This window comes from Chanos chanos, chromosome 4 (assembly GCF_902362185.1).
Source record: "Chanos chanos chromosome 4, fChaCha1.1, whole genome shotgun sequence".
Classification (NCBI taxonomy): domain Eukaryota; kingdom Metazoa; phylum Chordata; class Actinopteri; order Gonorynchiformes; family Chanidae; genus Chanos; species Chanos chanos.
This window is the reverse complement of record NC_044498.1, coordinates 36,168,152-36,192,060: the sequence shown is the minus strand read 5'-3', so window position 1 is coordinate 36,192,060 and position 23,909 is coordinate 36,168,152. Positions and strand designations below refer to the sequence as shown.

The 23,909-nt window shown below is 42.0% G+C and overlaps 1 protein-coding gene across 1 annotated transcript in view; it reads left to right on the top strand.

Annotated features, from left to right (window-relative positions):
- Positions 1 to 23,909, top strand: part of dntt (deoxynucleotidyltransferase, terminal) — a 58,173-nt gene that overhangs the window by 28,710 nt on the left and 5,554 nt on the right. Inside the window, exons 9-11 of the mRNA XM_030772277.1 lie at positions 4,959 to 5,106; positions 5,149 to 5,249; positions 6,758 to 6,841. Coding sequence (XP_030628137.1) covers positions 4,959 to 5,106; positions 5,149 to 5,249; positions 6,758 to 6,841 — 333 coding nt within the window. The remainder of the gene's footprint in view (positions 1 to 4,958; positions 5,107 to 5,148; positions 5,250 to 6,757; positions 6,842 to 23,909) is intronic.

The window sequence follows — 23,909 nt, the reverse complement described above, 5'->3', positions numbered from 1 at the left end:
TTTGCTATTAGTTTCTCTCTCTCTCTCTCTCTCTCTCTCTCTCTCTCTCTCTCTCTCATAGCATAGAAGGAGTCAGTGCTCATATCTACCCCTCCCCTCATCTCTCTCTCTCTCTCTCTCTCTCTCTCTCTCTCTGTATTTATAAAAAGCCAGTACTCATCTTAACCCCCCCCCCTCCCCTCTCTCTCTCATAGCATTTAAGAGAAGGCCAGAACTCATATTTAACCCCCTCTTTCTCTCTCTCTCTCTCCCTCTCTCTCTCTGACCTCCACCTCTGCTGATAATTAGCCCCTGTGTAAGCATGTTAGCTTTTGGTGCCTAAATCTGAACCTGCAGTGGAACCATTTCCAGAGTGAAGAGAGACAGGGGACCAGGGGTCTGAATTAAGCCCCTGTCCCTGGAGCCTGCTACTCCCTGTGGTTGGGCCTGCTTGTGCTGCCCCCTGGGGGGCCTTGACATGTGGGAGAGAAAGGCAATGATTAAGTGGCGGTAACGGAGGTCGACTTTAAGTCGTGTAACCTTGTCATCTGTGATTTTAACCCTCAGGGAGCTGGGCTGCATCGCTGAACTGCAATATCACAGGCCATTTTTTTATCTGGCCCATGGGGAAGCAAAAATACATTTATCTGAAAATGTCCTTGTGAAAATAGGCTTCATCATTTCTCTCTCTCTCTCTCTCTCTCTCTCTGTCTCTCTCTCCCTCTCTTTGTCTCTCTCACTGTTCATCTCCATCTCTGTCTCTCTCTCTCTCTCTCTCTCTCTCTCTCTCTCTTGCTCTCTCTCTTGTTCGTTATGAAAACATAACTGGAGGTCATAGGCAAGGTCATTCACTCCCTTACATGATAGAGTGATGAGATTCAGCTTTGTCCTGGAAACAAGAGAACAAGAAGGAGGGACTGTAACCACATGCCAGCTAGCTGTGTGTACATGTCCTTGTGTGCTGATAAGTGGCTGCAACAATTCTTGAACTATTGAAATGATTCTCTTTTAATTCATGAATACATGATTCAGTATCGCTATGATTATACAGTTTTATTCCTCTGTCATTTTTCTTTTTTTTCATCAGGTTAGATTCAGCTAAAGCCGATTTACCCTTTTTGTGAGGAAACATTTGAAAAGAAAAAAAAAAATACTGTGTGTGGGGGTTATGCTGTCAGACAAAAGTACTCATGGTCAATGGAGAACAATGTGGAATAAAAATACTTCTCTTCCTTTACCTCTGTCTCTTACTCTAAGAGAATGTGTGAGACAGAGTGTGTGAGTGGGTCTGTAAAGAGAAGCACACAGAAACACACACACACACACACACACACACACACACATGCACACATGAACACACACGCTCTCACACATGCTCTTACACACACTCATGGTGAAGTTTTCCCTATGGATCACTTAGCAATATACAGCTGCAAGGCTTTTCACCCTATTCAATTATGATGACACCGAGGTCAAAAAGTCAAGACATAATAGAATGGCATGTGTCACTACTGAGCACTCATCACCAGACTGGTCCATTCTCTTCTGTTGAATGGAACTCTCACAACAGGTGCAGTCTTGGATTGCTGCTTGTTTGGGATTGTCTGTCAGTACCTCATGTAAACAATGCTTCAAGTCCAAGAGCGATGACTTCAACCACGTTTGGCACTTTTAATTGTGAAAAAGGGCAAGAAATTTGTCTTTTTCAAAGTCAAGGAGTTAGTATGATCTAAACACGCATATACACACACCCACACCGAACTGACATACACACACACACACACACTCTCTCTCTCTTAAATGCGCTTTTGGCACGGTAATTACAGCAATCAGACTCAACAGTTTGAGCAAAGCTCCAAATCAAAGAGAGACCCAGTTCAAACATGGTCTGTTAACACACGCTAATCCGAGACTTGAAGGCAGAGTTTGAAGCCTCCTTCTGTGAGTCATATCCAATGTGACATTAGATCAGAGACCCTGTCGTCCGCGGCAATGCTGCTCCCGTTGTCCTCTAGGGCGGACGTGTCAGCTCTTTGTCGCACACTTTAAAGAAATGAGAGAAATAAATAATCAAATGCTAAAAGCTGACCTTTCATATAGCATTATCAGAATGACAATTTTCATGCGTGTGTGTGTGTGTGTGTGTGTGTGTAAGTAGGTTTTTTTTTACCTGCCACAGGCAAAACTATGACAAGATTAATGTCTTTCTGTCCAACTGGGCTTAGTTGTGAAATGCAAAGACTTATAAAACAAGCTTAAATTTAGACATTTCTTTGTAATATCACCTGTGAAGTAGGCAATGCTATAATAGAGTTGATATAATAGCCTGCAGCCATGCTTAAAGTATTAAGTACAAAGTTTGGTTCTGCTTCCTGTGTCAGTGCTGTGAGGCATTAAATTAAAGAACAACCAAAGCTAAACTGGAAATAATTCATAAGAATAGAGAAAGTAGTGATTTGCTCAAGCCATCTTAATCTAGGGCCAAATTCCCGACAGACATATCATTATAAAAATAAATAGAAAAAGGTGGCTTTAAAAAGTGACACTTTACCTTAAGTGTAGACTAACTCACATGAACTAATTCCTTTGTAAAAGTGAACAAGGCACAATCTCATGGATGCAGAGCTGTCCATAAACACTACAGTAAATGATTCCTGATAACAGTGAATGTTCCTTTTCCTTCCAAAAGTCTTTTTTTGTTTTGAGATTCCACATCATGTCAAATTCATACCAAGCATTGCATTTCCCCCCATACCAAAAAAAATGTACAATTCACCAAAGGGAACATTTCCACTTTATATGACCTGAAACCTCAGTTAGTCATGTGATTAATCTAGGTTTCTCACATGCTCCCATTTTAACACTCACTGGAACTTGCTCACACAATTCCACTCACTTTCATTCATTTTATTTAATGTTGAGATTTTCACTGTGACTTATCATGCTGACTTTGCAGTTTAACTCTTACAGAAATTGATGACAGATAAAGTTTTAGATAAAGTTATTTAATCTATTTGAATTACTTTTAATCTGCAGCAGTCATAATCTAATGATTGATGCTTTGGAAGTCTGGATACCTAATAGGAGGAATGAGGCTATTACGTGGACTGTGTCTCAGACAGCTGAGGTGACTAAGATGTGTAGAAACTACTTTTCATTCATGTCTCTGAGCTGCAGCAGCTGCGAAGGGAGACGTTCTCTGTAATTGTACATGAAAGTGGTTCCGCAGTCCACAAGAGAGCAAGAGGATTGGGGAATAATTCCTCTGTCTTTGCTTGATTTAGCTGTCGACTCAGACCTCGACACTTGTAAGAGCAAGTGCTTATCGTGACAGGGACGGGTGATGAGGAGCTGATGTATGCTCCCCCCTCCCAAACTAAATGATTTGGTTTTTACCCCTCTCTGCCATTGATCAATGACCCAACCATCGCCCCCAACATCAACGACTGTGGCAAAATGGCTGTCCTAACCTCTCCACAATTGCATACAGTGAAGAGATGAAGTGATTGGCTGATTCTGGCATGATGTCTGACCAATTAAACTAAGTGCCTCCCAGGCTGTAGACATTGGGGGGATGGGGGGGGGGGGGGGGGTGGTTATAGCTGCTCTGGCAGTAATTGCTCTTTTAGACGAGGGCAGCAGATTTATGAGCTGTAAGAGTGATACAGTAGCTCAATAGTTATTGCGGGAGCTGGAATTAAACTGACGATTTGTAATGTTAATCGCCTCAGCTTTGGCCCATCAGGGCTGCTGAATAATCAGACTTGGTTTGGGCCAAGGCCCAGAGGAAATCAATTAGAGCCTCTGCACTCATCCCTGCCCAGTACTGACCATTTTTGCATCTCCTCCTTCCTTTTACTTTTGTTTATCCTGTCCTCTCTTTTCTCTATCCTCAATGACTGCATTTTCTCTCTATTTTTTTCTCACTCTCTGCCTCTTTATCTTTTCTCTCCATACCACTCCCTTCCTATCCATTCCTCCATTCTTACCCATTCTCCTTTCGTTTCTTTCTTTCTACTCTAACCTGCCTCCTCTCCCTCGCTTCTCCTCTACGCTCTCCTCTGCTCCTCTCTGATCCTGTCCTCTCCCCTTCCTCTTACCAACTCCCTCCCCCTCAATTCTAAAATTACTCCCTACTCCTCTCTTGGTGTCACTCTCTGCTAAGAGAAGAAGTCTTAAAATGATCTTATTTCCCATGGAGAGAGGCCATTTAGTGGAGGCTGAGATTGCCTACCTGCTGGTGGGTTGAGAACTGTAATTGAACTGAAATGCATATGCTGAGATGATGATCTCAGTAGCATACCTCAGTCTTTAACTGAAATGGGAGCTATTTTGATCCAGCTGTTTTTTTGCTGAGCAAAAAAAAAAAAAAACAACACGAAAAAAAAAAAAACAACACAAAAAAAACCAAAACTTGAACATACTCTCTCATGAAACAACATAATCAGCTTCAGTTTTTGAAATCACTCTTGAGAATGTTTAATGTGTTTTCTGTGTTGTTGATCACGTTATTAACAAACAGTACATTATTGACAAACATGCGGTATGTTTATTAACAGTTTATAAATCCTTTATAAATGTGACAAATGAGCCGTGAATAGAATGGGGAGTTGGCGCACAGTCCTTATGTAGTACGCTTGTTTGAAACGCCACCATTACTCAGGCTGAGAGGACCTTTCCTGGGAGCAGCTGTTTTACTTAATAAGAGGGTTTATTCTGAGGAAACCTTTACAGACCTTTTTAAGGTGGCGTTTCTTAATAAAGCATATAATCATCGTTAATCACTTCATCACAGTGGTAAAATCAAACAATAATTACATGTGCTCATCATACAAGAGCAGACAAGCTGATTGTTCATAATAATACAGGATTCGCCAGTGTGATTATAGGAAAACAGATACATGCAGATAATAGAGGTTTAATTTTTCTCTGATAGGTTGGGTCATCTAAGTTTTCCCCTTCCCTCCCTCCTTCTCCAGGGCATTCTGCTGTACTCGGATTTCCAGGAGTCGACCTTTGACATTCAGAAGCTGCCCAGCTGCAAGTTTGAGGCCATGGACCATTTTCCAAAGTGCTTTCTGATCCTGAAGCTGAAGACAGGTGAACAGACAGCAGGAGTTCAACAAAGTGAACAGGATGATTGGAGTGACGAGAGTGATCCTGATGAAGATCAGAATGACAGCAGAGACTGGAAGGCTATCCGTGTGGACCTGGTGGCGCCCCCTGCTGACCGTTATGCATTTGCCATGCTGGGCTGGACTGGCTCCACGGTACAGTACAGTACGATTCCTCTAAAAAGCTGTGTGACAGTACTGCATATTGCAGAAAGTAGTATACAAATAACACTAAACAAAATGAAAAACTAAACTATAATAAACTTAAATGGATCAGAATGGAATTGTACAAAACTGATCTGAAATGATATAAATTTAGCTGAATTCACATAACAACCAAACAAACGGTAAAGTAAATTTCGTAAAATAAAGGTAATCAACAAATTAAAAAAAAAAATCCCTCTGCTGCCTTTGTACTGATGCCTACAGTTGTGAAAGAGACATCACCCTCTAAATACAGCCTATGCTGTAGGTAGTAACCCACTTACCACTCTCTGGTGTAGCTCCTCTGGTCTACCTACCTACCGACCGACCTTGGGGGGTTGAATCTCACACAGCAGTCCCACATGGACTGCAGACAGAAATCCACCAAGATACCATTTAACATAGGCCGTTTATAGATGCCCTGTCACTCTAAAGCATGGTGCCGGTGCCCTCTATACCTGCTTCAAGTGGCCTGTGTACCAGAGTGGTAAGACTCCAACCTTCAGCTGTAATTACATCCCTTACCCTCTGCCCTCCTGAGAGAACCATCCCCCAGTGCCTGACAGCGCCTCAGGTGTCCAAACATGCAATGCTGTCATGACTGCCACGGAGCCAAATATCCTCACGAATAAGACCGAACTCCTATGGATCTGTCTGTGCGATGGGATTCAGGAAATATCCAGACTTTTGTTGTTCCCTTATTTTCTGATATGTGTGGCATGAACTCTGCAGGAAATGGGAACTGACAAGTCTAATGGCAGTCTGTAGAAACACTGACAAAAAATTCATAGACAGATTCTGCCTCTAGTGCCACGACACACTGCAAATGCTCAGTCCTGCCTCAGAGCGGTTTACAGATTTTATAATGGTTTTATAATGAAAATTTCATTAAGGAATGCCTCCATTCGCTCATCCCTCCATTTATTATCCTCTTTTGTCCTCATTTCCTGAAGGGCAAATTAAGTTGTCCACATATTATTTATGTTAATAATCAAACTGGAAAGATCAAGGACCTCGAAGGGATTAATATAATGCAGTCAAACTTCTGCTCCTTTGTAAAGATTATTGGGATACAATTTGAAGAAGTCTGCTGCCTATGATAAGAGGTTCCGAAGAGATTAGCGTCAAACAGTTCGGCTAATACAATGCTTCAACGGGAACCCATTTAGGAAGACCTTTTAAATTTTGAGTCAGTAAATTTGCTGTGTGTACTGAGATAGGAAACACAAATGTCAGTTTACTCAAAACAAACAAACACACACACACACACACACGCGCGCGCGCACACACACACAAATTTAACAGAGTTACTAATTACCTAACAAGATGGCTAGCCAGCAAGCTACAACCAACCAACTTACTGACTGAGTAACCAAAGCACTAAAATGGGCTGGACAAAGAGAGACTGATGCTGGACTAGTTTTGTCTCTGTACTGAAATGTATACGTTTCTCTCTCCAGCAATTTGAACGTGATCTGAGACGATACGCTCGGAAAGAGAGACGGATGCTGCTGGACAACCATGCGCTTTACGACAAAACAAAGGTAAAAAAAAAACTCCTCTGTACTCTGTACTTTACAGCATAATGTCTTTCTTACACAAAATCTAATGCATCATCTCCGTAACACATTATCCCGCGCACTACATCAGTACAAAGGTGAAAAATACACACTTTTGTAAAATATACATTCTGTGCCAATACTGGACCCATTCAAGTGAGTTAAGTATAAAGTGTAAGTATAAACTCTGTGACCCTCTCTTTCAGTATACCAAGTTGAGCTTCCCTGTTCCCTGTATCTCTGTACCCAAAAGTTTACAAAAAAGCTGTAAAATAAATTGCCCTTAAAATTTTAAGTTGACAACTTTATTTTAAGACGCAGCGATACAAACTTATGGCTTCCTTCTTCAGCTAATACCAAACTAGTATGGCTAACTCAGCATTATGCAAGCCAATCCCTGGAGAGCCACAGTCCCAAGACGATGTCCTCGATCTAATGCAACAGAGGTTATTTTTTCTTAGTTACTCCAGAAAATAAGGAGTGTGTGTTCGTGTGAGTATGTGTGTGTGCGCGCGTGTGTGCGAGCGTGTGTGTGTGTGTGTGTGCATGCATGTGTGTGTGTGGTGGGGTTGTGTGTAGGTGTGTTGGCCTGAAGCAAAATCCTGTGTACCTTGCAGTCGTCTTGGAAGAGGGTTATGTACTGATGGGCTAGATTACACTGCAGTGAAATCTTTTCCCTGAGGATAAGTATGTGCGAGCATGTGTTTCTGTGTGTGTGTGTGTGTGTGTGTGTGCTTGCGTGCACACATTGTTTTGTGTGCGTAGAGAAAGAATGTTGTCATTTAATCATTTTGATTTGTTCTGTTCATTCAGTACTTTACTCACTCAGCTGTGTGTTCCACTGCATTAGTGACAAATCCTTCCTTGTCCTAGTATGGTTGGTCCATGTCTGAGGGAACTGATGAGTGGAGAGACGAGTATTGGGGGAGGAGAGAGAGAGAGAGAGAGAGAGAGAAAGAGAGAGTGTCCTTGTGTTTGTGCTGCCTATGTAGTCTGGGGAAGGATTTTCTCTGACTCTCTGCTTTGTGGGTACGTGTTTATGAATGAGGACAGTGAATTATCATAAAGCTCTCTGGCCCCAAAGGTTGTGAGAGGGGATTAGTGAACGTGTGTGAGAATGCTTCAGTTGGGAATACACAGACACAACATCCTAAGTAATTTTATTCTGTCAGCCTTCTTAAGTAAAACTTAACAGCAGTGTGAATGATACTTTTAATTACTGTTTTCTTTTCATGGGTTAAGGTGTGAAAGTCGCCAGTAGAATGCTTTTGAGCAAGTGTGAAAGGAAGGTTCCATAAGGCGTTGGGGTACAGGTAAGGGTCAGGTATGCCGTGAGACATCATTTAATGACAGGTTTAGGTCTGGACTTTGAAGTTTGTTTTTTTTTTGACTTTCCTGTCAGAAAAAATTTCTTTTCATGAAAAACCTTTTAGGAGGAGAATGTGTGAGAGGTGAATGTCACACTGTATAGTGAATGGTGGGTAAAACATACAGGTAACTGCTAAAATAAAGAGAACCCTGAAATAACTGAGAGTTACATAGTAAATGTAAAGCAGGTCCTTTCACACAAGTGTGGTTTCTGAGGCAATTAAGCAATTAACACCCCAGCATGCCCTGTGTCATTTGTAAAGTGGTGGACAGGCCCAGACTCACATTATTTTGGTTACCACGGCTAGAGGAAGAGACCTGAGTGACTCTGTTAGTGGTTTGATTGTTGGAGCTCATTTAGCTGAAGCTTGGTGAAGACTTCCTCAACACACAACCATATCATGAATATGTTTGGTATGGAAATCTTGGGGAGAGACAGTTTCAGCTCTGATCGCCAGTGTTTGTAAGCACTTTCTTATTTTTTTAGGACTTTTGTCTTGCGCTTTTGTTGTATTAACCTATTTAAATGTCCATAAATGTATTATGTGTCTTTAAATGTTTACATTAATTTTATTAATTTGTTGTTTCATCCTTTACTGCTCTGTTTAAATTGACCTGCATCTGCATTGACATACATAGACACATATCACGCTGTACTTCAATAATATACTTCAATTTTTTGTTCTGAACTGTCTTGTGTGAGCATACAGGGTGATAAAGCTGTAGGCATTGCCAGGCATCTCGAGATCTAGACAAAGACAGACATCAGTGAGATCATGAATATTACATGCATTATATCCAGACAGTCACGTGTTTGTTTCATAAAGTAAAGAGGAGCATACAGAGTCGTGGTATGGTTGATTCAAAACTTTCATTTACTCGCTTACCGAGACCACTAGCTTTTTTCTTTTCCATAACGTGCTTAGATTACTCAGTAATGAGGAGACCTGAGCACAACGTGTCACAGATGTATACATGAGGGAAACTGTATAATATGACTTTGTAATGTGTGTAAGTTCTTGCATTGCCTTCTGTGTTGAGCAGGAACTCTGAATGCAGCTGTACTGATGCTTCATCTCCCATGGCAGTCCCAACTACTTCTGTTAATTTCATCAGTTTACAGATGTGGACAATCAGACACACACGTGCACACACACATGCATGTGCACGCACACACACACACGCACACACACACACACGCACACACACGCACGCACACGCACACGCACGCACACCCACACACGCACACACACACACACACACACACACACACACACACACACACACACACACACACACACACATTATGCTCATTAAGAAAGTGATTTGATAAAGATGTTTAACTCCAGCTTGTCTCATTACACCTCAGTGGGCATAAAGTCTTTATGTCTGACTCAGTGTGGGGGCTGGTGCCCTTTTTTTACGGTGTCATTTTTTCCACCTCCACAATAACTAATCAAGTCTTTATTCCCATGGGTTTAGATAAGAAATGAAGGCTCACTCGTTTGCTGGGTGAGGCATTTGCCTTGCTTTCCCTTCACATTAACACACACTGACTTTCCACAATGTTTCTGTAATATAGCAATCTATCAAAGTCTTCACACAATGCCTGTCTATGACAGCTCGGCTTTGGCTATGCTGACAGGCAATCAAGGTTGACGCCCAGGGAGGTGCTCCCCGATGAGCCAGTAATAATATAATGTGTCCTGTCAGATATGTCAGGTATGGTGGTATTCTTATCAATGCACAGACCCACAAATATCAGCCTTTCTCTGACTCCAAACCTGGAAGACTGATTAAACTGTACTAAACTGTTCTAAACTCCACTCTTGCTGGCGTTTGTCTAATTCTGTCAAATCGAACTTTTTCGATCTGCTAACGGATTGGCAAGACAGAACAGTCCATGCCTGTGAACAGTCCATCACTAAGTTTATAGAACCTTTTTCTTGCTTTCTTTTGTTTTTTTTTAAAAACTACAACACAATATTTGGGGGTCAAACTCAGAGACCTTTTTTAGAAACTAGAATCCAGGGTTACGGGTTCAGATTTTGAATGTCATGAATATGTGATCTTAGAGAGAAAAAATGACAGTTTAGAAATGACCTCTATGACATGTATGTGACATATGCAAATATTTGAGTTCCCAGTTGACTGACAGGGTGGTGAGCCATTGCATACACTTAGCCTTTTACTCTTTAAGTTTTAGGCCACACCCTTGGGGCTCATTTGCATATGAAGTTTGGAAATGGGGCAGATTGGCACATAGAATGAAGAGGAGGGAGGTGGAGTGTGTGTTAGAAGTGTGTTGTCAAACCAAAGAGCGAACCACACCCTGCCGAGTGTTAGCACACTCATTGATAAGAATAATATATCTGATACGAAACATATATGTGTGTGTGTATGTATATGTGTGTATATATGTGTGTGTATGTATATATATATATATATATATATATATATATATATATATATATATATATATATATATATATATAAACAGTTCAATTTATTTATATTTATTTCTCAGATATTTGGTGACCTGTGCTCTGCAGAAGGGAGCGTGGTACTCCTGGCATTTCTTAAAAGAGATAAGGCAGGAATGGTGTGTCTGGAGTATTTAAATACACACACACACACACACACTCACACACTCACAGACAGAGACCTTCATACTCGCTTTCTACCTCCACCGCTTACATTGGCACTCCCATTGACTTACTCAAGGTCGACAGAATGCTTCTGACAAGGGATATTCTTTCACAGTCATTGGACAGTGTGACCCATTCTTTGGTTCTGCAGGTCCATTAGAACCGTAATTAAGGTAATGAAGATCAATGAAGTGCCTTTGCTGGTGGGCTGCTGTCGTTTGCACAGATCGTTGAGTGTTCTTTTTGTTCTTCTGCCCAGGGCTGGGGGGAGTGGCCCTCCTCTTCCACACCGAAGCTCGTTAATGTAAAAGACTTCATTTATTAATTGGAATAACGTATGGCCATCACCACCAAGATAATGATACTTTTATCTTTGTGAGTTGTCTAATTTACCTCTCTCTCTCTCTGTCTCTTTGTCTGTCTCCCTCTCTCTCTTGTTCTCGCTCTCTTTTTCTCTTTCTCACTCTCTGTCTCTCTCTCTGTCTTTCCCGCTCTCCCCGTTCCTCTCTTCCTTTGTCAGTTATCTGTAAGATGAATAACTTACGTTTCTTGTCTCACTAATGTGAGGCTTTTGAAAGAGAGCTCAGCTGAGAGTAATTTGGCAAAAAGCTTCGGATCATCCCGTGACTGACGAGTCAACAAGGTCTCTAATTGAACTCTGACCAGTCGGCACGGTTCACAGAAGTCCCGTTCTGTACATTCTGTCACACTCTCAAACGATGGAGAGAAAATAACGGCTAAACGTTTGCAAATTACACTCATTACAGGCTAGCATTTATGCAGTAAGAACCAGGGCGTCTGCGAGGGTTGGGAAAATCTTTGGAAGGGTGGCAATTATTGACTAAGGGAACAGAACATCACTGTGATATTTCTTAGAGTTGTGCTGTTAGATTGCAGTGCTACTTCTGAAGCCATGCTGTGTCCACCTACTCAGTCCTGGTTTAATGTTTATTTCCTCCGAGTGGTAGAAGGAGTCTTTGTTTCTCCAACCGCGCAAATGTTTCTTGGGGTTACTTTTTGGATATATTGATCAGACTCTGAAGTCTAGTCCTGAACTTTACCATAACTTTAATTCTAAGTATAATGTGTTCCTTACCCCACCATTTGTTTTAACCTTTAACTCTAACTGTAACCTGTTCCTTGCTCCATCGTTCACTTTAACCTTTAACCCTAACTGTAACGCGTTCTTGACCTCATTGTTCACTTTAACCTTTATCTGTAACTGTAACGCGTTCCTTTCCTCATTGTTCACTTTAACCTTTAACTGTAACTTTAACCTATTCCTGACCTCATCGTTCACTTTAACACCTTTAATTCTAACTGTAACCTGTTCCTTACCTCACTGTTCACTTTAACCTTCACCTAAAGGCTCTTTGCCCTTACAACAACTTTCACTCCATAAAACACCGCTCTGTCACTGTGTGTATGTGTGTGTGTGTGTGTGTATTTGAGCTTTTGTCCTCTGCTGTAGGCCTGAAGGTGGAGGATAATTAATATGTGGCGTGAGCTTTGATGAATGAGAGCGGCCAGAGGGTTTCATCAGCCGTGGACAGACTGGTTCCCTCCCCGAACAGGAGGACTGCACGACCTGGCCAACACCTCCAAAACATCCCCCTCATCTTTTTGGAGGTTACTGATGAAAAGTGTGTGTGTGTGTGTGTGTATGTGAAGACAATTGGGGATGTGTTTGTGTGTGTGTGTGTGTGTGTGTGTGGAGTACGCAAATCTGTCTGTAAATGTATGTATATGTCATTTACTAGAAATGTCATTACTCTCCCTTCCGATTCTTATACTTGTGTGTATTTTCTGCTCAGAGGAAAGAGTGTCTGTGTGTCTATGTGTATGTGTGTGTGTGTGTGTGTGTGTGTGTGTCTGTGTTCCCATTGGTCAGACTTGTGGGGTAATTACTCACAGCCTAGGGTAAGTAAGTGATTAATAACTCAGTGGTTATCAGGCTTTGAGGCGGGATGTTCCTGACTGTGACTGCACCAGCGTCTGTGATTTTGATCGAGGAAAATGAATATTCCTTTTCCTGTGCGAGTGGTCTCTTTCTCTACCCCCGCCCCCCTCTTTCTCTCTCTCTCCTTCCCTCCTCTTCCTTCAGCCTCTCTTTCTGTAAGAAATTTTCTCCCTACGACCTTTAGGAAATTAAACCCAAAACTGCAATCACAGGAGCTTCAGTACTGCTTGAATTATCAGTGATATGAGAGAACCTCAATGCAGGCAAAGCAGTTTTTCCTTGCTGATTGGTCTGTCCCTCACTATAGTGGTCTTGATGGTTGGACCCATTCGGCCCAATAATGACTTTCCATTACTTTTAATTATGTTACTTGTAATTATGTTTAATTAAGTTATTATTCTGATTCTGGTTATTCTATCATGATTCTGAAGTTCTGATTATTCTTTTTCCTCATACATTCACTAACACGCGCCCAACTAATGAGTGAAAGCTACAGAGGGGCCACAGTGCAGTTTTAAACAAAGAGAAAACTGTAGACCAGGGTTACTCAAAGCTGGTCCTAGAGGTGCAAAGTCCTGCTGAGATTTTCCTCTGCTCATAATTAAAGGCTGATTTTTCAGAAATCAGGTGTGGGCACTCAACAGGCAGGCTCAGACACCGCGGTGGTTGGTTGATACAAAAAGCAGCAGGACGTCAGACTCCAGGACTGAATTTTGGGAACCTGCTGTATAACGTTGTTAAAGAAGTACATGACTGGAAGTTTAAGCTCTCTAAGAAATATGTAGAGATTAGTGTAAGCAAGTCACTGTGTACGTGTGCGCTCACGGGTACAAAATGAGCTGAAATCTTCACCCTGGTGAGCTTTTTTTTTGTGTGTGTGTGTGTATGTGTGTGTATGTGTGCTAATGTTGTTTACTAGAGCTGTGAAAACATAGCAAATAGAATTGTGTCTATGACTGATCCGTGGTTTCTCTTAGGTTTTTTGATTCCTGATTCCCACTGTGTAAAGCTTTCTTAGCAAATATTTGACCGTTTGGGACTCGGCCTAGTTATTTGCACTTTGAACTAATTTTTGGCCAAGAGTATGAAAGACTCGATAAATGAAGGAATACAGTGCTTGGATGCTCTTGTAATGACCAAAAAATTGAATCCAGTTTTAGATGCTGTTTTAGTTGTTACACGCTTTCTTATGGTTATTCTGTATTCTGTATTCGGCGCTGTATTCGGCTGAGAGTCATACCTGTGCTCAGTGATAGTGGGAGAGAGGTGAGCGGGCAGGCAAGCAGGCAGGCAGGCAGGCAAGCAGGCAGGCAAAGAGGTATGCAGGCAAGCAGGCAGGTATGCAGGCAGGCGATACACAGTGGTTTAAATCAAAATTCCAAAGTAATAAAAAAAAAGAGGTCTTTCTAAAGTTTCCAAAAAGTATAGAGCTTTCATATTACACTGAGTTTGTAGAAGACAGAAGATACATCTTACAGATGCGCTGGGACGCATCATCAGTGATGTTACCTGAGGTCATTGGGTGTTTTGGGTCTTTCAACATCAGACATCCTCGCCCAGGCGACACAGCCAAGGTTGATCAGACCCCAGCTTGCATCCCAGCAGCATTCACCCACGGATCTGCCCTCTTGATCCAAAGCCACCTTGTGGCCTTCTCCGCAGCCTCAGTAGCAGATTTGATGGCCTTCCTCTAAGCCTCCCCTGGTGATGCCCAGTCGTGTAAATGCTTTGCTGAGTGAACACCCTGCAAATCCTCAGCAGCCCACCTCCAAAGGCTCACAGCAAGTTCACCAGCCCTGCCTTCTGCACTCTTCCACAAGCTCCTGGTACTTTGTGCGCTTCCTCTTATTGGCCTCGTCCACGCGCTCTTCCCAGGGAACAATGAGTTCCAGCATGATCAGTTACTTGGTGGACTCTGAGACAGTGATCATGTTATCCGGGCTGGGAACTTCAGCTGTTTGCCCAGGTCCACTTCCAGTTGCCAGTCGGTGGCAGTGGTGAGGAGACCAGACTCTTCTTTGGGTTGTGGGTGGGGCTTCTCCCCGGCTCTGAGGAACTTGATGGTCTTTGGCTTGTGGTGGCCTTTGCTGGTGTTGATGGCCTTGGCTACACTCTTAGCAACTGCCTTGAGCACTTGATCATGGCACCAGTTATAGAGCCTGTCTCCAAGGGCTTTGGGCAGCTGCTAAGGAGGTGTTCCAGGGAGGGTGCAGGAGGGTGTCTCACTTTTGCCCAAGATGTGAAGGTTTGCTGGGCTTGGTAGGATGTTGTAGACAGCTTGGACCAAGAACCTGATCTGATGGAAGTCTGCTTGCCAGATGTTGGACCAGGTGATCTTCCACTGCAGTACACTTCCCTATCTAGTCCATATCCCTTGCTGTCTCATCCCCACCATCCGGATTCTCTGTACTAGAGAGCTTCACATGTTCGTGACAGCATGAATTCTTCAGCAAGGCCACTGATCGGGAACTGCAAGATGTTACTGGTGCCATACAGAGCAGCTCTGCTCAGACTGTGGGGTAGACCTAGCCACCTTCGCAAGTAGGTGCTGATGTTTCTCTCCAGGGCATCGACTGTTGTTATGGGCACTGCATGCAGAAGCAGAGGCCACAGGATCCGGGGTAGCATGGAATGCTGGTAAATCCAGGCCTTGAACCTTCCTGGCAGGCCTGTTTGTCCATCTTGGTTAGCCAGGCCGGTGTATAAGTGTAGAAGAGTGTAGTATATAAGCGAAGAAGCAGTAAAGCGTGTAAGCGTATAAGTGGTAAAAAACTGTTGGTTCACCAGCGTCTTCCAGTGTCTCAACTATGAGGCTCTACCTGTGCACATGTAAGACATCATCTTAACTGATAAGGTATCTTGTGGCAAATGTCAAAATAAAAGTCTCAAGCCAAAGGCCAGTGAACCTAAGCCAAAAATAAGTCTCTGAAGGGAAATAAGTTTAAACTCAAATCTGGCTCCTACAGCTTTTCTTTCTACAAATATGTTGTCCAGATATGCCGACAAGAATATAAATATACACTTGTCTGAAACATGGATGTTATAGCTCTAAATGAACAGACTACCACTTTACTCAACTAAAGGAGTAGGCCTCGTGTTACTGTTAGAAGTGGAGAAATGTAGAATGATCTGGAATTTCTGAATGCTGCTTTTAGGGTTTAGCCCTTAAAAATGTCATCTGTGGAGTGTTACAGTGACAATGACTTTGAGTACAGAGTGTGCCCACCCACTTGATGGACAGGTGCTACTGAACTCAAAGTTAATCTAATTCAGACACATGACAGAGGTGACACATCCACAGGTATATGTTAACAGATGGACAGTCTCCTTGCTCTGTGGCCTTCAGTAGATTGGAAAATGAGCAAAGTAATTTAGATATTGAATCTGTTGCAAATTCCTCTGTGATTTCACCCTGTGTGTGTGTGTGTGAGAGAGAGAGAGACAGAGAGAGAGACAATGAGACAGAGACAATCTATAACAGATTTAAGCATTTAGAGTTGCTCATTCCTGCCATTTTCTCTTCTTTACAGAGGGAGAGAGAGATAGATAAGTAGGGAGAGAGAAAGAGAGAGAGAGAGAAAGTGAGAGAGAAGGTGAGAAACTTGTTTTATTTCAGGCATGGCATTCGCAAGTGTGCTCACAACTCGTTTTACATGCACACACATACACACAGCAGGACTTTCACACTGCACCTGGCTGTGACGCACATGCTCGCGCGCACACACACACACACACACACATACACACACATACACACACATACACACGCGTACACACACACACAGTCCTGAGAGGCTCAGATGAGTGGACAATAACAGGGCAATTGCGCTGGGCTTTGGGGAGTGACGCTTTTGAACGCTCCCAGCTGGCGCAGTGAAGGAGTGTGTGATGATTATTTGGGCTTGGAGGAAATGACAGAAAAGGGGAGAACAGAGAGGAGGAGGAGGAATAGGAGCAACAAAAATGAAGTGCCTCAGGCTCACTTAAATACCACTTGTGCTCTTGGTTTTCACAAGTAGAAACCAAGTAGGTCTCACAAGTAGAAACTGATAGGACCGGATGTGTGTGTGTGTGTGCACATTCTATTTGTGAGCACCCCATGTGCATATGTGTGTATGTGTATGAGTGTGTGAGTATGTCTACATGTGTGCATTTTCACAGTTCCTGTTTTTTGGTTCCTTATTCAGTCAGTTGTACTCAAGAATGTCAGTATATGGCCTTCGACGTCATGTGAGAAACGCATTGTGTGATTTGTATTAGGTAACTGAGGGGTCCTCCTGTGCTCTCTCTTTTTTTGAAGAACAGAGCCAAGTCTCTTTTTGAAACCTCTCTGTTGAAAGCATTAGGAATGAAAGAACAAATATAAAACTTAAATAACAATAACACATTCCAATGGTCTTTCTTTTCCACTCTCACTCTCTCTCTCTCTCTCTGTCTCTCTCTCTCTCTCTCTCTCTCTTTTCTTTCTACTTTTTCTCTCGCTCCGTTCATCAAGGTCAAAGATATTGTCAGATTCTCATCTGACATAGTGAGTGAAACTCTTTTGATACACAGCTCTGCTTTCTCAGAAAGATCACAAAGCAGCTTTTGGGTGTCTATACACTCCTGAGTGTTTCAGCCCCTCTGAATACTCACCTTAGCTCTGAAAGGCTCCTTTGTTGTTTTTCATTAAGAACGGTGGCAGACACCAGGCATTCTCACGGCAAACGCAGAGTAAAACTGAAGAAAGTGATCTTAAATGTGTTGAAGGTAAAATATGAAAATTGAATAAGACATGTGTTCTCAGAAAAAAGAGACATCAAGCATGTTCTGACGAGCTAGGTTTTACAGAACAGCTCTGATTTATATCTAACGTGTCCCCTATGAACTATGGGTAATGTTGTTCTTCTTCCTATTTTCTCCGCATGGCTAGTCAACAGAGGCTAGAATAGGGTAATGCTGATACATTTCAGATGATCTATTTACATTAAAGACAGAGTGCCTGTTCCTTTCCCGTATTCAGTTTATCACTAAAATGAAATGTGATTTCTGTAGCATATTGCCTGCATAAAAACAGGCTCCATTTTTCACGACTGTAGCCTGTTCAATCCTGTGCTAATGGATCTCCCCAGGAACGCTCGGAAGCCTCCGTGTGTAGACATCTTATCGCCTTCTTAGCTCGCGACACAAAGTGGATTAGAATAGGAATCTGTGTCTTCCATTACGTGCAGTTATTGCCGTTGTACATGGCTAATCAGGATTTAGCAGCCTGGTTGGCATGGTGATGAGATCGTTGTGGGTGGTCGACTGGGAGATGGGCTTGAGCTAATTCTCTAGACTCACATTATGGGGTTGAACTCCAGAATCTTCTACGCAGATTACACAGACGTAGCTCTACTGTTTTACGATTGGGCTCTTTTATGGGTTCATTTTTACACGTTAAGAAATGTGACTAACCCTTCTTATGTCTGATCTTTGCTAGTAGAGTGTCTGGACGGTCTCTCTCTCTGTTTCCTTCTCCTCTCTTTCTCTGTCTCTCTTTTCTTCTCACTCTGTCTGTCTGTTGCTCTCTCTCTCTCTCTCTCTCTCTCTCTCTCTCTCTCACACACACACACTCACACACACACATATGCATAGATCTTTTTTCTCCCTGTGCCAGGTCGTTTATCAGTAATGGTTCAATCAGCCCTGATGTGGCCATGTGTTGATTAATACTCATCTTCCATATCCTGTTCCCTCTGCCCATACATCTGCGGCAATCATGAGTGTGTGTCTCTATCTCATCCTGGAGGAGGTTAGATCAGGCAGGGGGGCCACACACAGATATACACACACATACACAGGTCTAATTATTCTCAGCCAGACTCATTAATATACTTTCGTGGGCTATTTCTGCTGCACTGCAACTAAACTGTTACATTTTTGACAACCTGAATTCAAAACAGCTGGCAGGATGCATTCTATACAAATGAGAGAATTAGTTTAAAGAGGACATGCCACACACATTTTACATGTAATGGTTTGTTTACATTGAACCTCCAAGTGCATAACAGACTTCACAACAGAAAGCACATTAACGCCAATATTGATATTAATGTTAATATTAGTTTAAACAAGTTATCAAAGATTTACTTAAAATTTGCCTGTTGCTACCAGGTTTTAAATGACGTGTGTGCTTAAGTCATTGAAGTGGTGAATAACGTACCTGTTTAAACTTGTGTCCATGGGTGGGCACCAGAGATTGACAGCTTCCATTCTTAAACATAATCCACCTGAGGACCGTGATACCGAAAAACAGCTTGAACCAATTCCTGAAAATCAGCTTGTATTCTTCTGAGTCGGTGCCCTCAAGTGGTAGCCTCCTGAAGGTCAGAGTCTGTGCGTGAACTTGAACTCGGTGAGGATGTTGCTGGACAGTATTATCTCCATGACAACAATGATTGATATCTCTATGAGAGCTTCTTTCCCATGTCACATCGCCGTGTATTAGAGACAGTGCTCAGTCAAGAAATATATTAAGATCATTTTCTCCATCTCAGTGTCTAGCAATAGATTTGTAATATGATATTTATCCATATCATACAGCCGTTGTATCGTCACGCAGAGAAATACTGGGAATGTCACAGTCAAACTGGGAAGTGTGGTTATCTTAGCTAGATCATACCAGTGTGATTATGATGCTGATAAGAGAAGATGATGATGATGATGATGATGATAATGATGATTTTACAATTGCAGCTGTAGGACAGTAGTTTGACTCACCAACACAACTTTCCAAAAAACTAACTCATGAGAGGCCTTTTCTTGGGATATGTGTGTGTGTGTGTGTATTTCTTTGTCCCCTGTGTGTGTGTGTGTGTGTGTGTCAATGTAGGGGTGCTAGAGTCTCTTGAAGGCCTATCTGCATCTGTAAAGCTGTTGCTCGAAAAGTCAAAAACATGTTGACATGTTAAAGTCTGTTAGTTGTGATATATAATGCACAATAATCATCTTTTCTGCTTAAGAGATCACAGCAGATGACCTGTCCTTTATGGATTTTCTCTTCTTATTACAATCAATCACAAAAAACGAATGCAGTTCTGAATAGATGCTCCGTCTCCTCCTGTAAAATGAGCTATTGCATCTGGGTGTGATGCAGTAAACACTGATTTTCTTTGCTGTATCAGTCTGTCCATCATAGTTGATCTACTGTACATTACATTCATTTATAACAATCCAATTACCACTTCAACTGCATTGTGATGTAAGTGAAAATAGTGTTAACTGTCTTAAAAGGAAAGATTGTAAGGGAGAAAAAACACACACTGATTTTATTTGGTTGTTTTGATGTTAACCTTCTATATAAGGTAAGGATCTTAAATGATCTTACAATGCTAAAATGTTTCATGTCCTTTATACTACACCATTAAGGGGAGGGAGCTAAATCACTGACATTTAATAATGATTAATAATTCATTTAAAAATGAATAATAACGATTTGTTCGCTTCTTGAAGTTCCGAATATTCCGTTGTCCCATTAAACCTTCAGGGCCTGATGGACTGAAGAAATCCCAATAAAATATTTACTATTTTATTACAGCATGACAGAGTGACACTAGCACCTACATATGAACAAGTTAACACACACGCACGCACACACGCACACACGCACACACACATAAAAACAATATACTGAGCTACATACTGTACATGCATGCACGGAACCATGCAGACACTCAAGGTTACATAGACGCATACACAGAGTTCCAGACGCATACACTCACACAGTGGCCTGATTGAGTTTTTCTGGCCCTTGAAGAGAATGGTGGCAAATGAAGTTTGCGTACTGAGATATTCCTCCCTGGACGGCATTAAGAACAGAAGATTGGATTCATTTCAGGCTCCAGTCATTCTGTGCTGCAGTTTTACCCCTCAGAGGTCAGAAAAACAATTAAGGGAGGGAGTAATAGGACTGATAGAGAAGAGGGAGGAGGATGTAAAATTGATGGTGCACATGAGGGCTCAGGGACGGATGGGCTGTTAAACTGGCATGTGACGGTTCAGTAATGTATGTGTGTGTGTGTGTGTGTGTGTGTGTGTGAGGGAGAGAGGGAGAGAGAGAAGGAAAGAATGAAAAGTGTGCAGTTAGAGCATGAAAGTGCTGAGTTAGACTAAGTCATCAAAGGAGTTGCGTGTGTCTGTGTGTGTGTTTAACTGCGGTGAGAATGTAAAAATAGTGCTGTATTTGCTACTGTTAATTAAAAGGTATTTTTAACCTTGACAGAAAGCAACTTTGATTTTACATATTAAATCTACAGTGTTTTGCACTGATGATTGGGTAAGTCTGTTGTTGGTTGGGTAAATTCACAACGTGTTGGTTACTCCACAATGTGAAAACTCCTGCTAATGTCTACATGATTTTCATTCTATGAACAGTGGAAGCGACACAGAGAGACTAATACATCAAGATTGGATTGAGAGACTGTCTTTGAGACAGAGAGAGAGCTTAACAGAGAATTTAATTGTTTACCAACAACGAAGTGTTTGTGTGTTTAATCATTCCTGTAAACTCCTTTACGCTCTCACTGTTTTTTCATTCTTCTTCTCGCCTCTTTCTCTTATGTTTCTGGGTTTTTTTTGTGTTTTGTTTTGCGTTTTGCATTTTTCCTTCTCTTGGAATCTCCCTCCTCTCCACTTATTGCTGTCTCTCTCACTTTCTGTCTCTCCGTCTTTCTCACTCTCTTACCCACTCCTTTCCTCCATCTTTCTCTCCCTGACACATGTCTTACTGTCAACTTATTCTTTCTCTCACTTTTGCCGCCCTCTTCCCTCCACCCACACATCCAACGGGACCCATTATCACACTCTTCAGAGAGAGAGAGAGAGAGAGAGAGAGGGAGAGAGAGAGAGTCACTTCTGTTTTCATTTTTTTGTTACTCTGATTGAATTTGGTGCCAGGCATTTTTTCCGTAAATCCCACACCTGCAATCTGCCATCCTTTATTATGACACAAGAAAAAAAAAAGATCAGAAAAAGTGGTAGAGCCCGATGGAAAGACAGGATGAAAGATGAGCGAATGAATGGATGAAAGACAAGATAAGGGGGGGACCGTCGAAGGAGAAGGAAACAGGATTCATTATTGATGAGACTGAACGGTTGATGTTCTTGGTTGTTGGGCCTGTGTGCTTGTCATGTTGTATTAATTGCCTTGGTGATTATGGAGACTTGGACAGGAACTTTGGTTGAATATCCTCTTTCACTTAGGCCATGATTAATTCAGGGGTTCCCTTCTCTCAGTCAAGCTCAGCTTACTCAGACTGGGTCAAAGAAATCAGATTTCTGATTCCAGTTTGAACTGTTCAAACTCTGGAATCCAACACCGCATTGTCAACCACAGTCTGTAGTCAGTTCTTAATGTTTAATAAGGATTATTGAAAAACCTGTGTTGTCAGAACTTTATGGAAGCCTTGTCACTATTGTTAATAGGACTGTCAAACATTCATTTTATTAAGGCAACGAGGCACCATCTATTCTTTCAAACACTGAGGTAAAATCGACTGTCTGAGTCATGGCATCCTCAGTGGGGGAGAGAGAGAGGCAGTAAAATGTTTGTCTGAGCAACTCAACGAATGAGTGAGTGAGTGAGTGAGTGGGGGTGTGGGGGTGTGTGTGGGGATGTGTGGTGGTGGTCATGGCGGTGGTGGGGTGGGGGTGGGGGGTGGTTCCTAAATAGTCTGTCTAAAATAGTCTGCCAAGTTATAATAACTGAACATGTTTATTCAGATATAAAATGCAAGCAAAATCAAATTACCCAGCATCTGCCTCCCTCAAAAATGCCTTCTGATGGTATTGGAAAGGACAGTTCTGCATCTCTGAAATTAGATTCAGGACAAATATCAAACAGCAGGGCTTAATGAGGCATTTATACTGTCTCTTATTACAGTTTGTCACACACTTCATCTCTCGCTCACTCTCTTTCAATTACTCTTACTGTTACTGCATTTGTCTTCATCATCATCATCATCATCTACATATTTATCCTCATCGTCAGTTTTATCTTTGTTTTTATCATCACCATCATCATCATCATCATCATCATCATCATCAACATCGTCATCGTCATCATCATCGTCATCATCCTGCCCTCTCTCTCCCTCTCTCTCTCATTTGCCCTCTTTTCCTCTGTCTCTCTTCCTCTGTTTCTGCCTCTCGCCTGCTGTCTCAGTCTCTTGCTCTCACCTTGCTCATAACAGTACACATACACAACCATTCTTTCTTCTTCCTTTTCTCCCTTTCTTTTACATGCACCTATGCAATCGCGTGCATAGGTGCATGTAAAACACTCACACACACACACACACACACACACACACACACACACACACACACACACACCCACACACACACACACACACACACACACAAGTCTTTGTATTCTAACACCTTGCATTCCTGGTTCATGATGTTTTTGAACACTGTGCCACATAATGCAATCAAACACAGCTCATATTTTGCAACTGCTTTTAAATCATCAGCATTTCAGCATTTTCTTGCTTACACAACAGAGAGCTGATCCTGGTGTCTGGGACAGGAAGCATATTGGTCATGCAAAACCAGTTCCTTTTTCAACAAACCAATTAATTATTAACAGGCTTCACCAGAGCAGGGAAACTTCATTTATTGATATCATTAGAGGCAAGGCAGGCAGAGAGAGAAATGGAGAGAGAGAGAGAGAGAGAGAGAGAGAGAGATACGGACAGAGAGAGAGAGACATACAGAGAGAGAGGTCTTATCTCTGTAGAGGTAATCCTTAACTGTACAGAATGACAGACACACACTGCGTTTCCACTACTAGAAACAAACTTAAATGAAGTCCTGTCTCTGCAGGGAATGAATTTGCTGAATTTGAAATAAGATTCTATTTGCCTAACGTGAATTGTTGGCTGTCGTTATTTCAGCCCAGAATAATCTGAAATATTAATCAGAGAGAAGGCTCTCTATATACACACTGCTCATTAAGGAAAGTGAGATTGGTAGAGATAGTATGCTAATACAAAAATGTGTGAAATTTTCAGAGGGAAGAAATCTTCCCTCTCAGAAAGAGTTTATTGTAATTAAG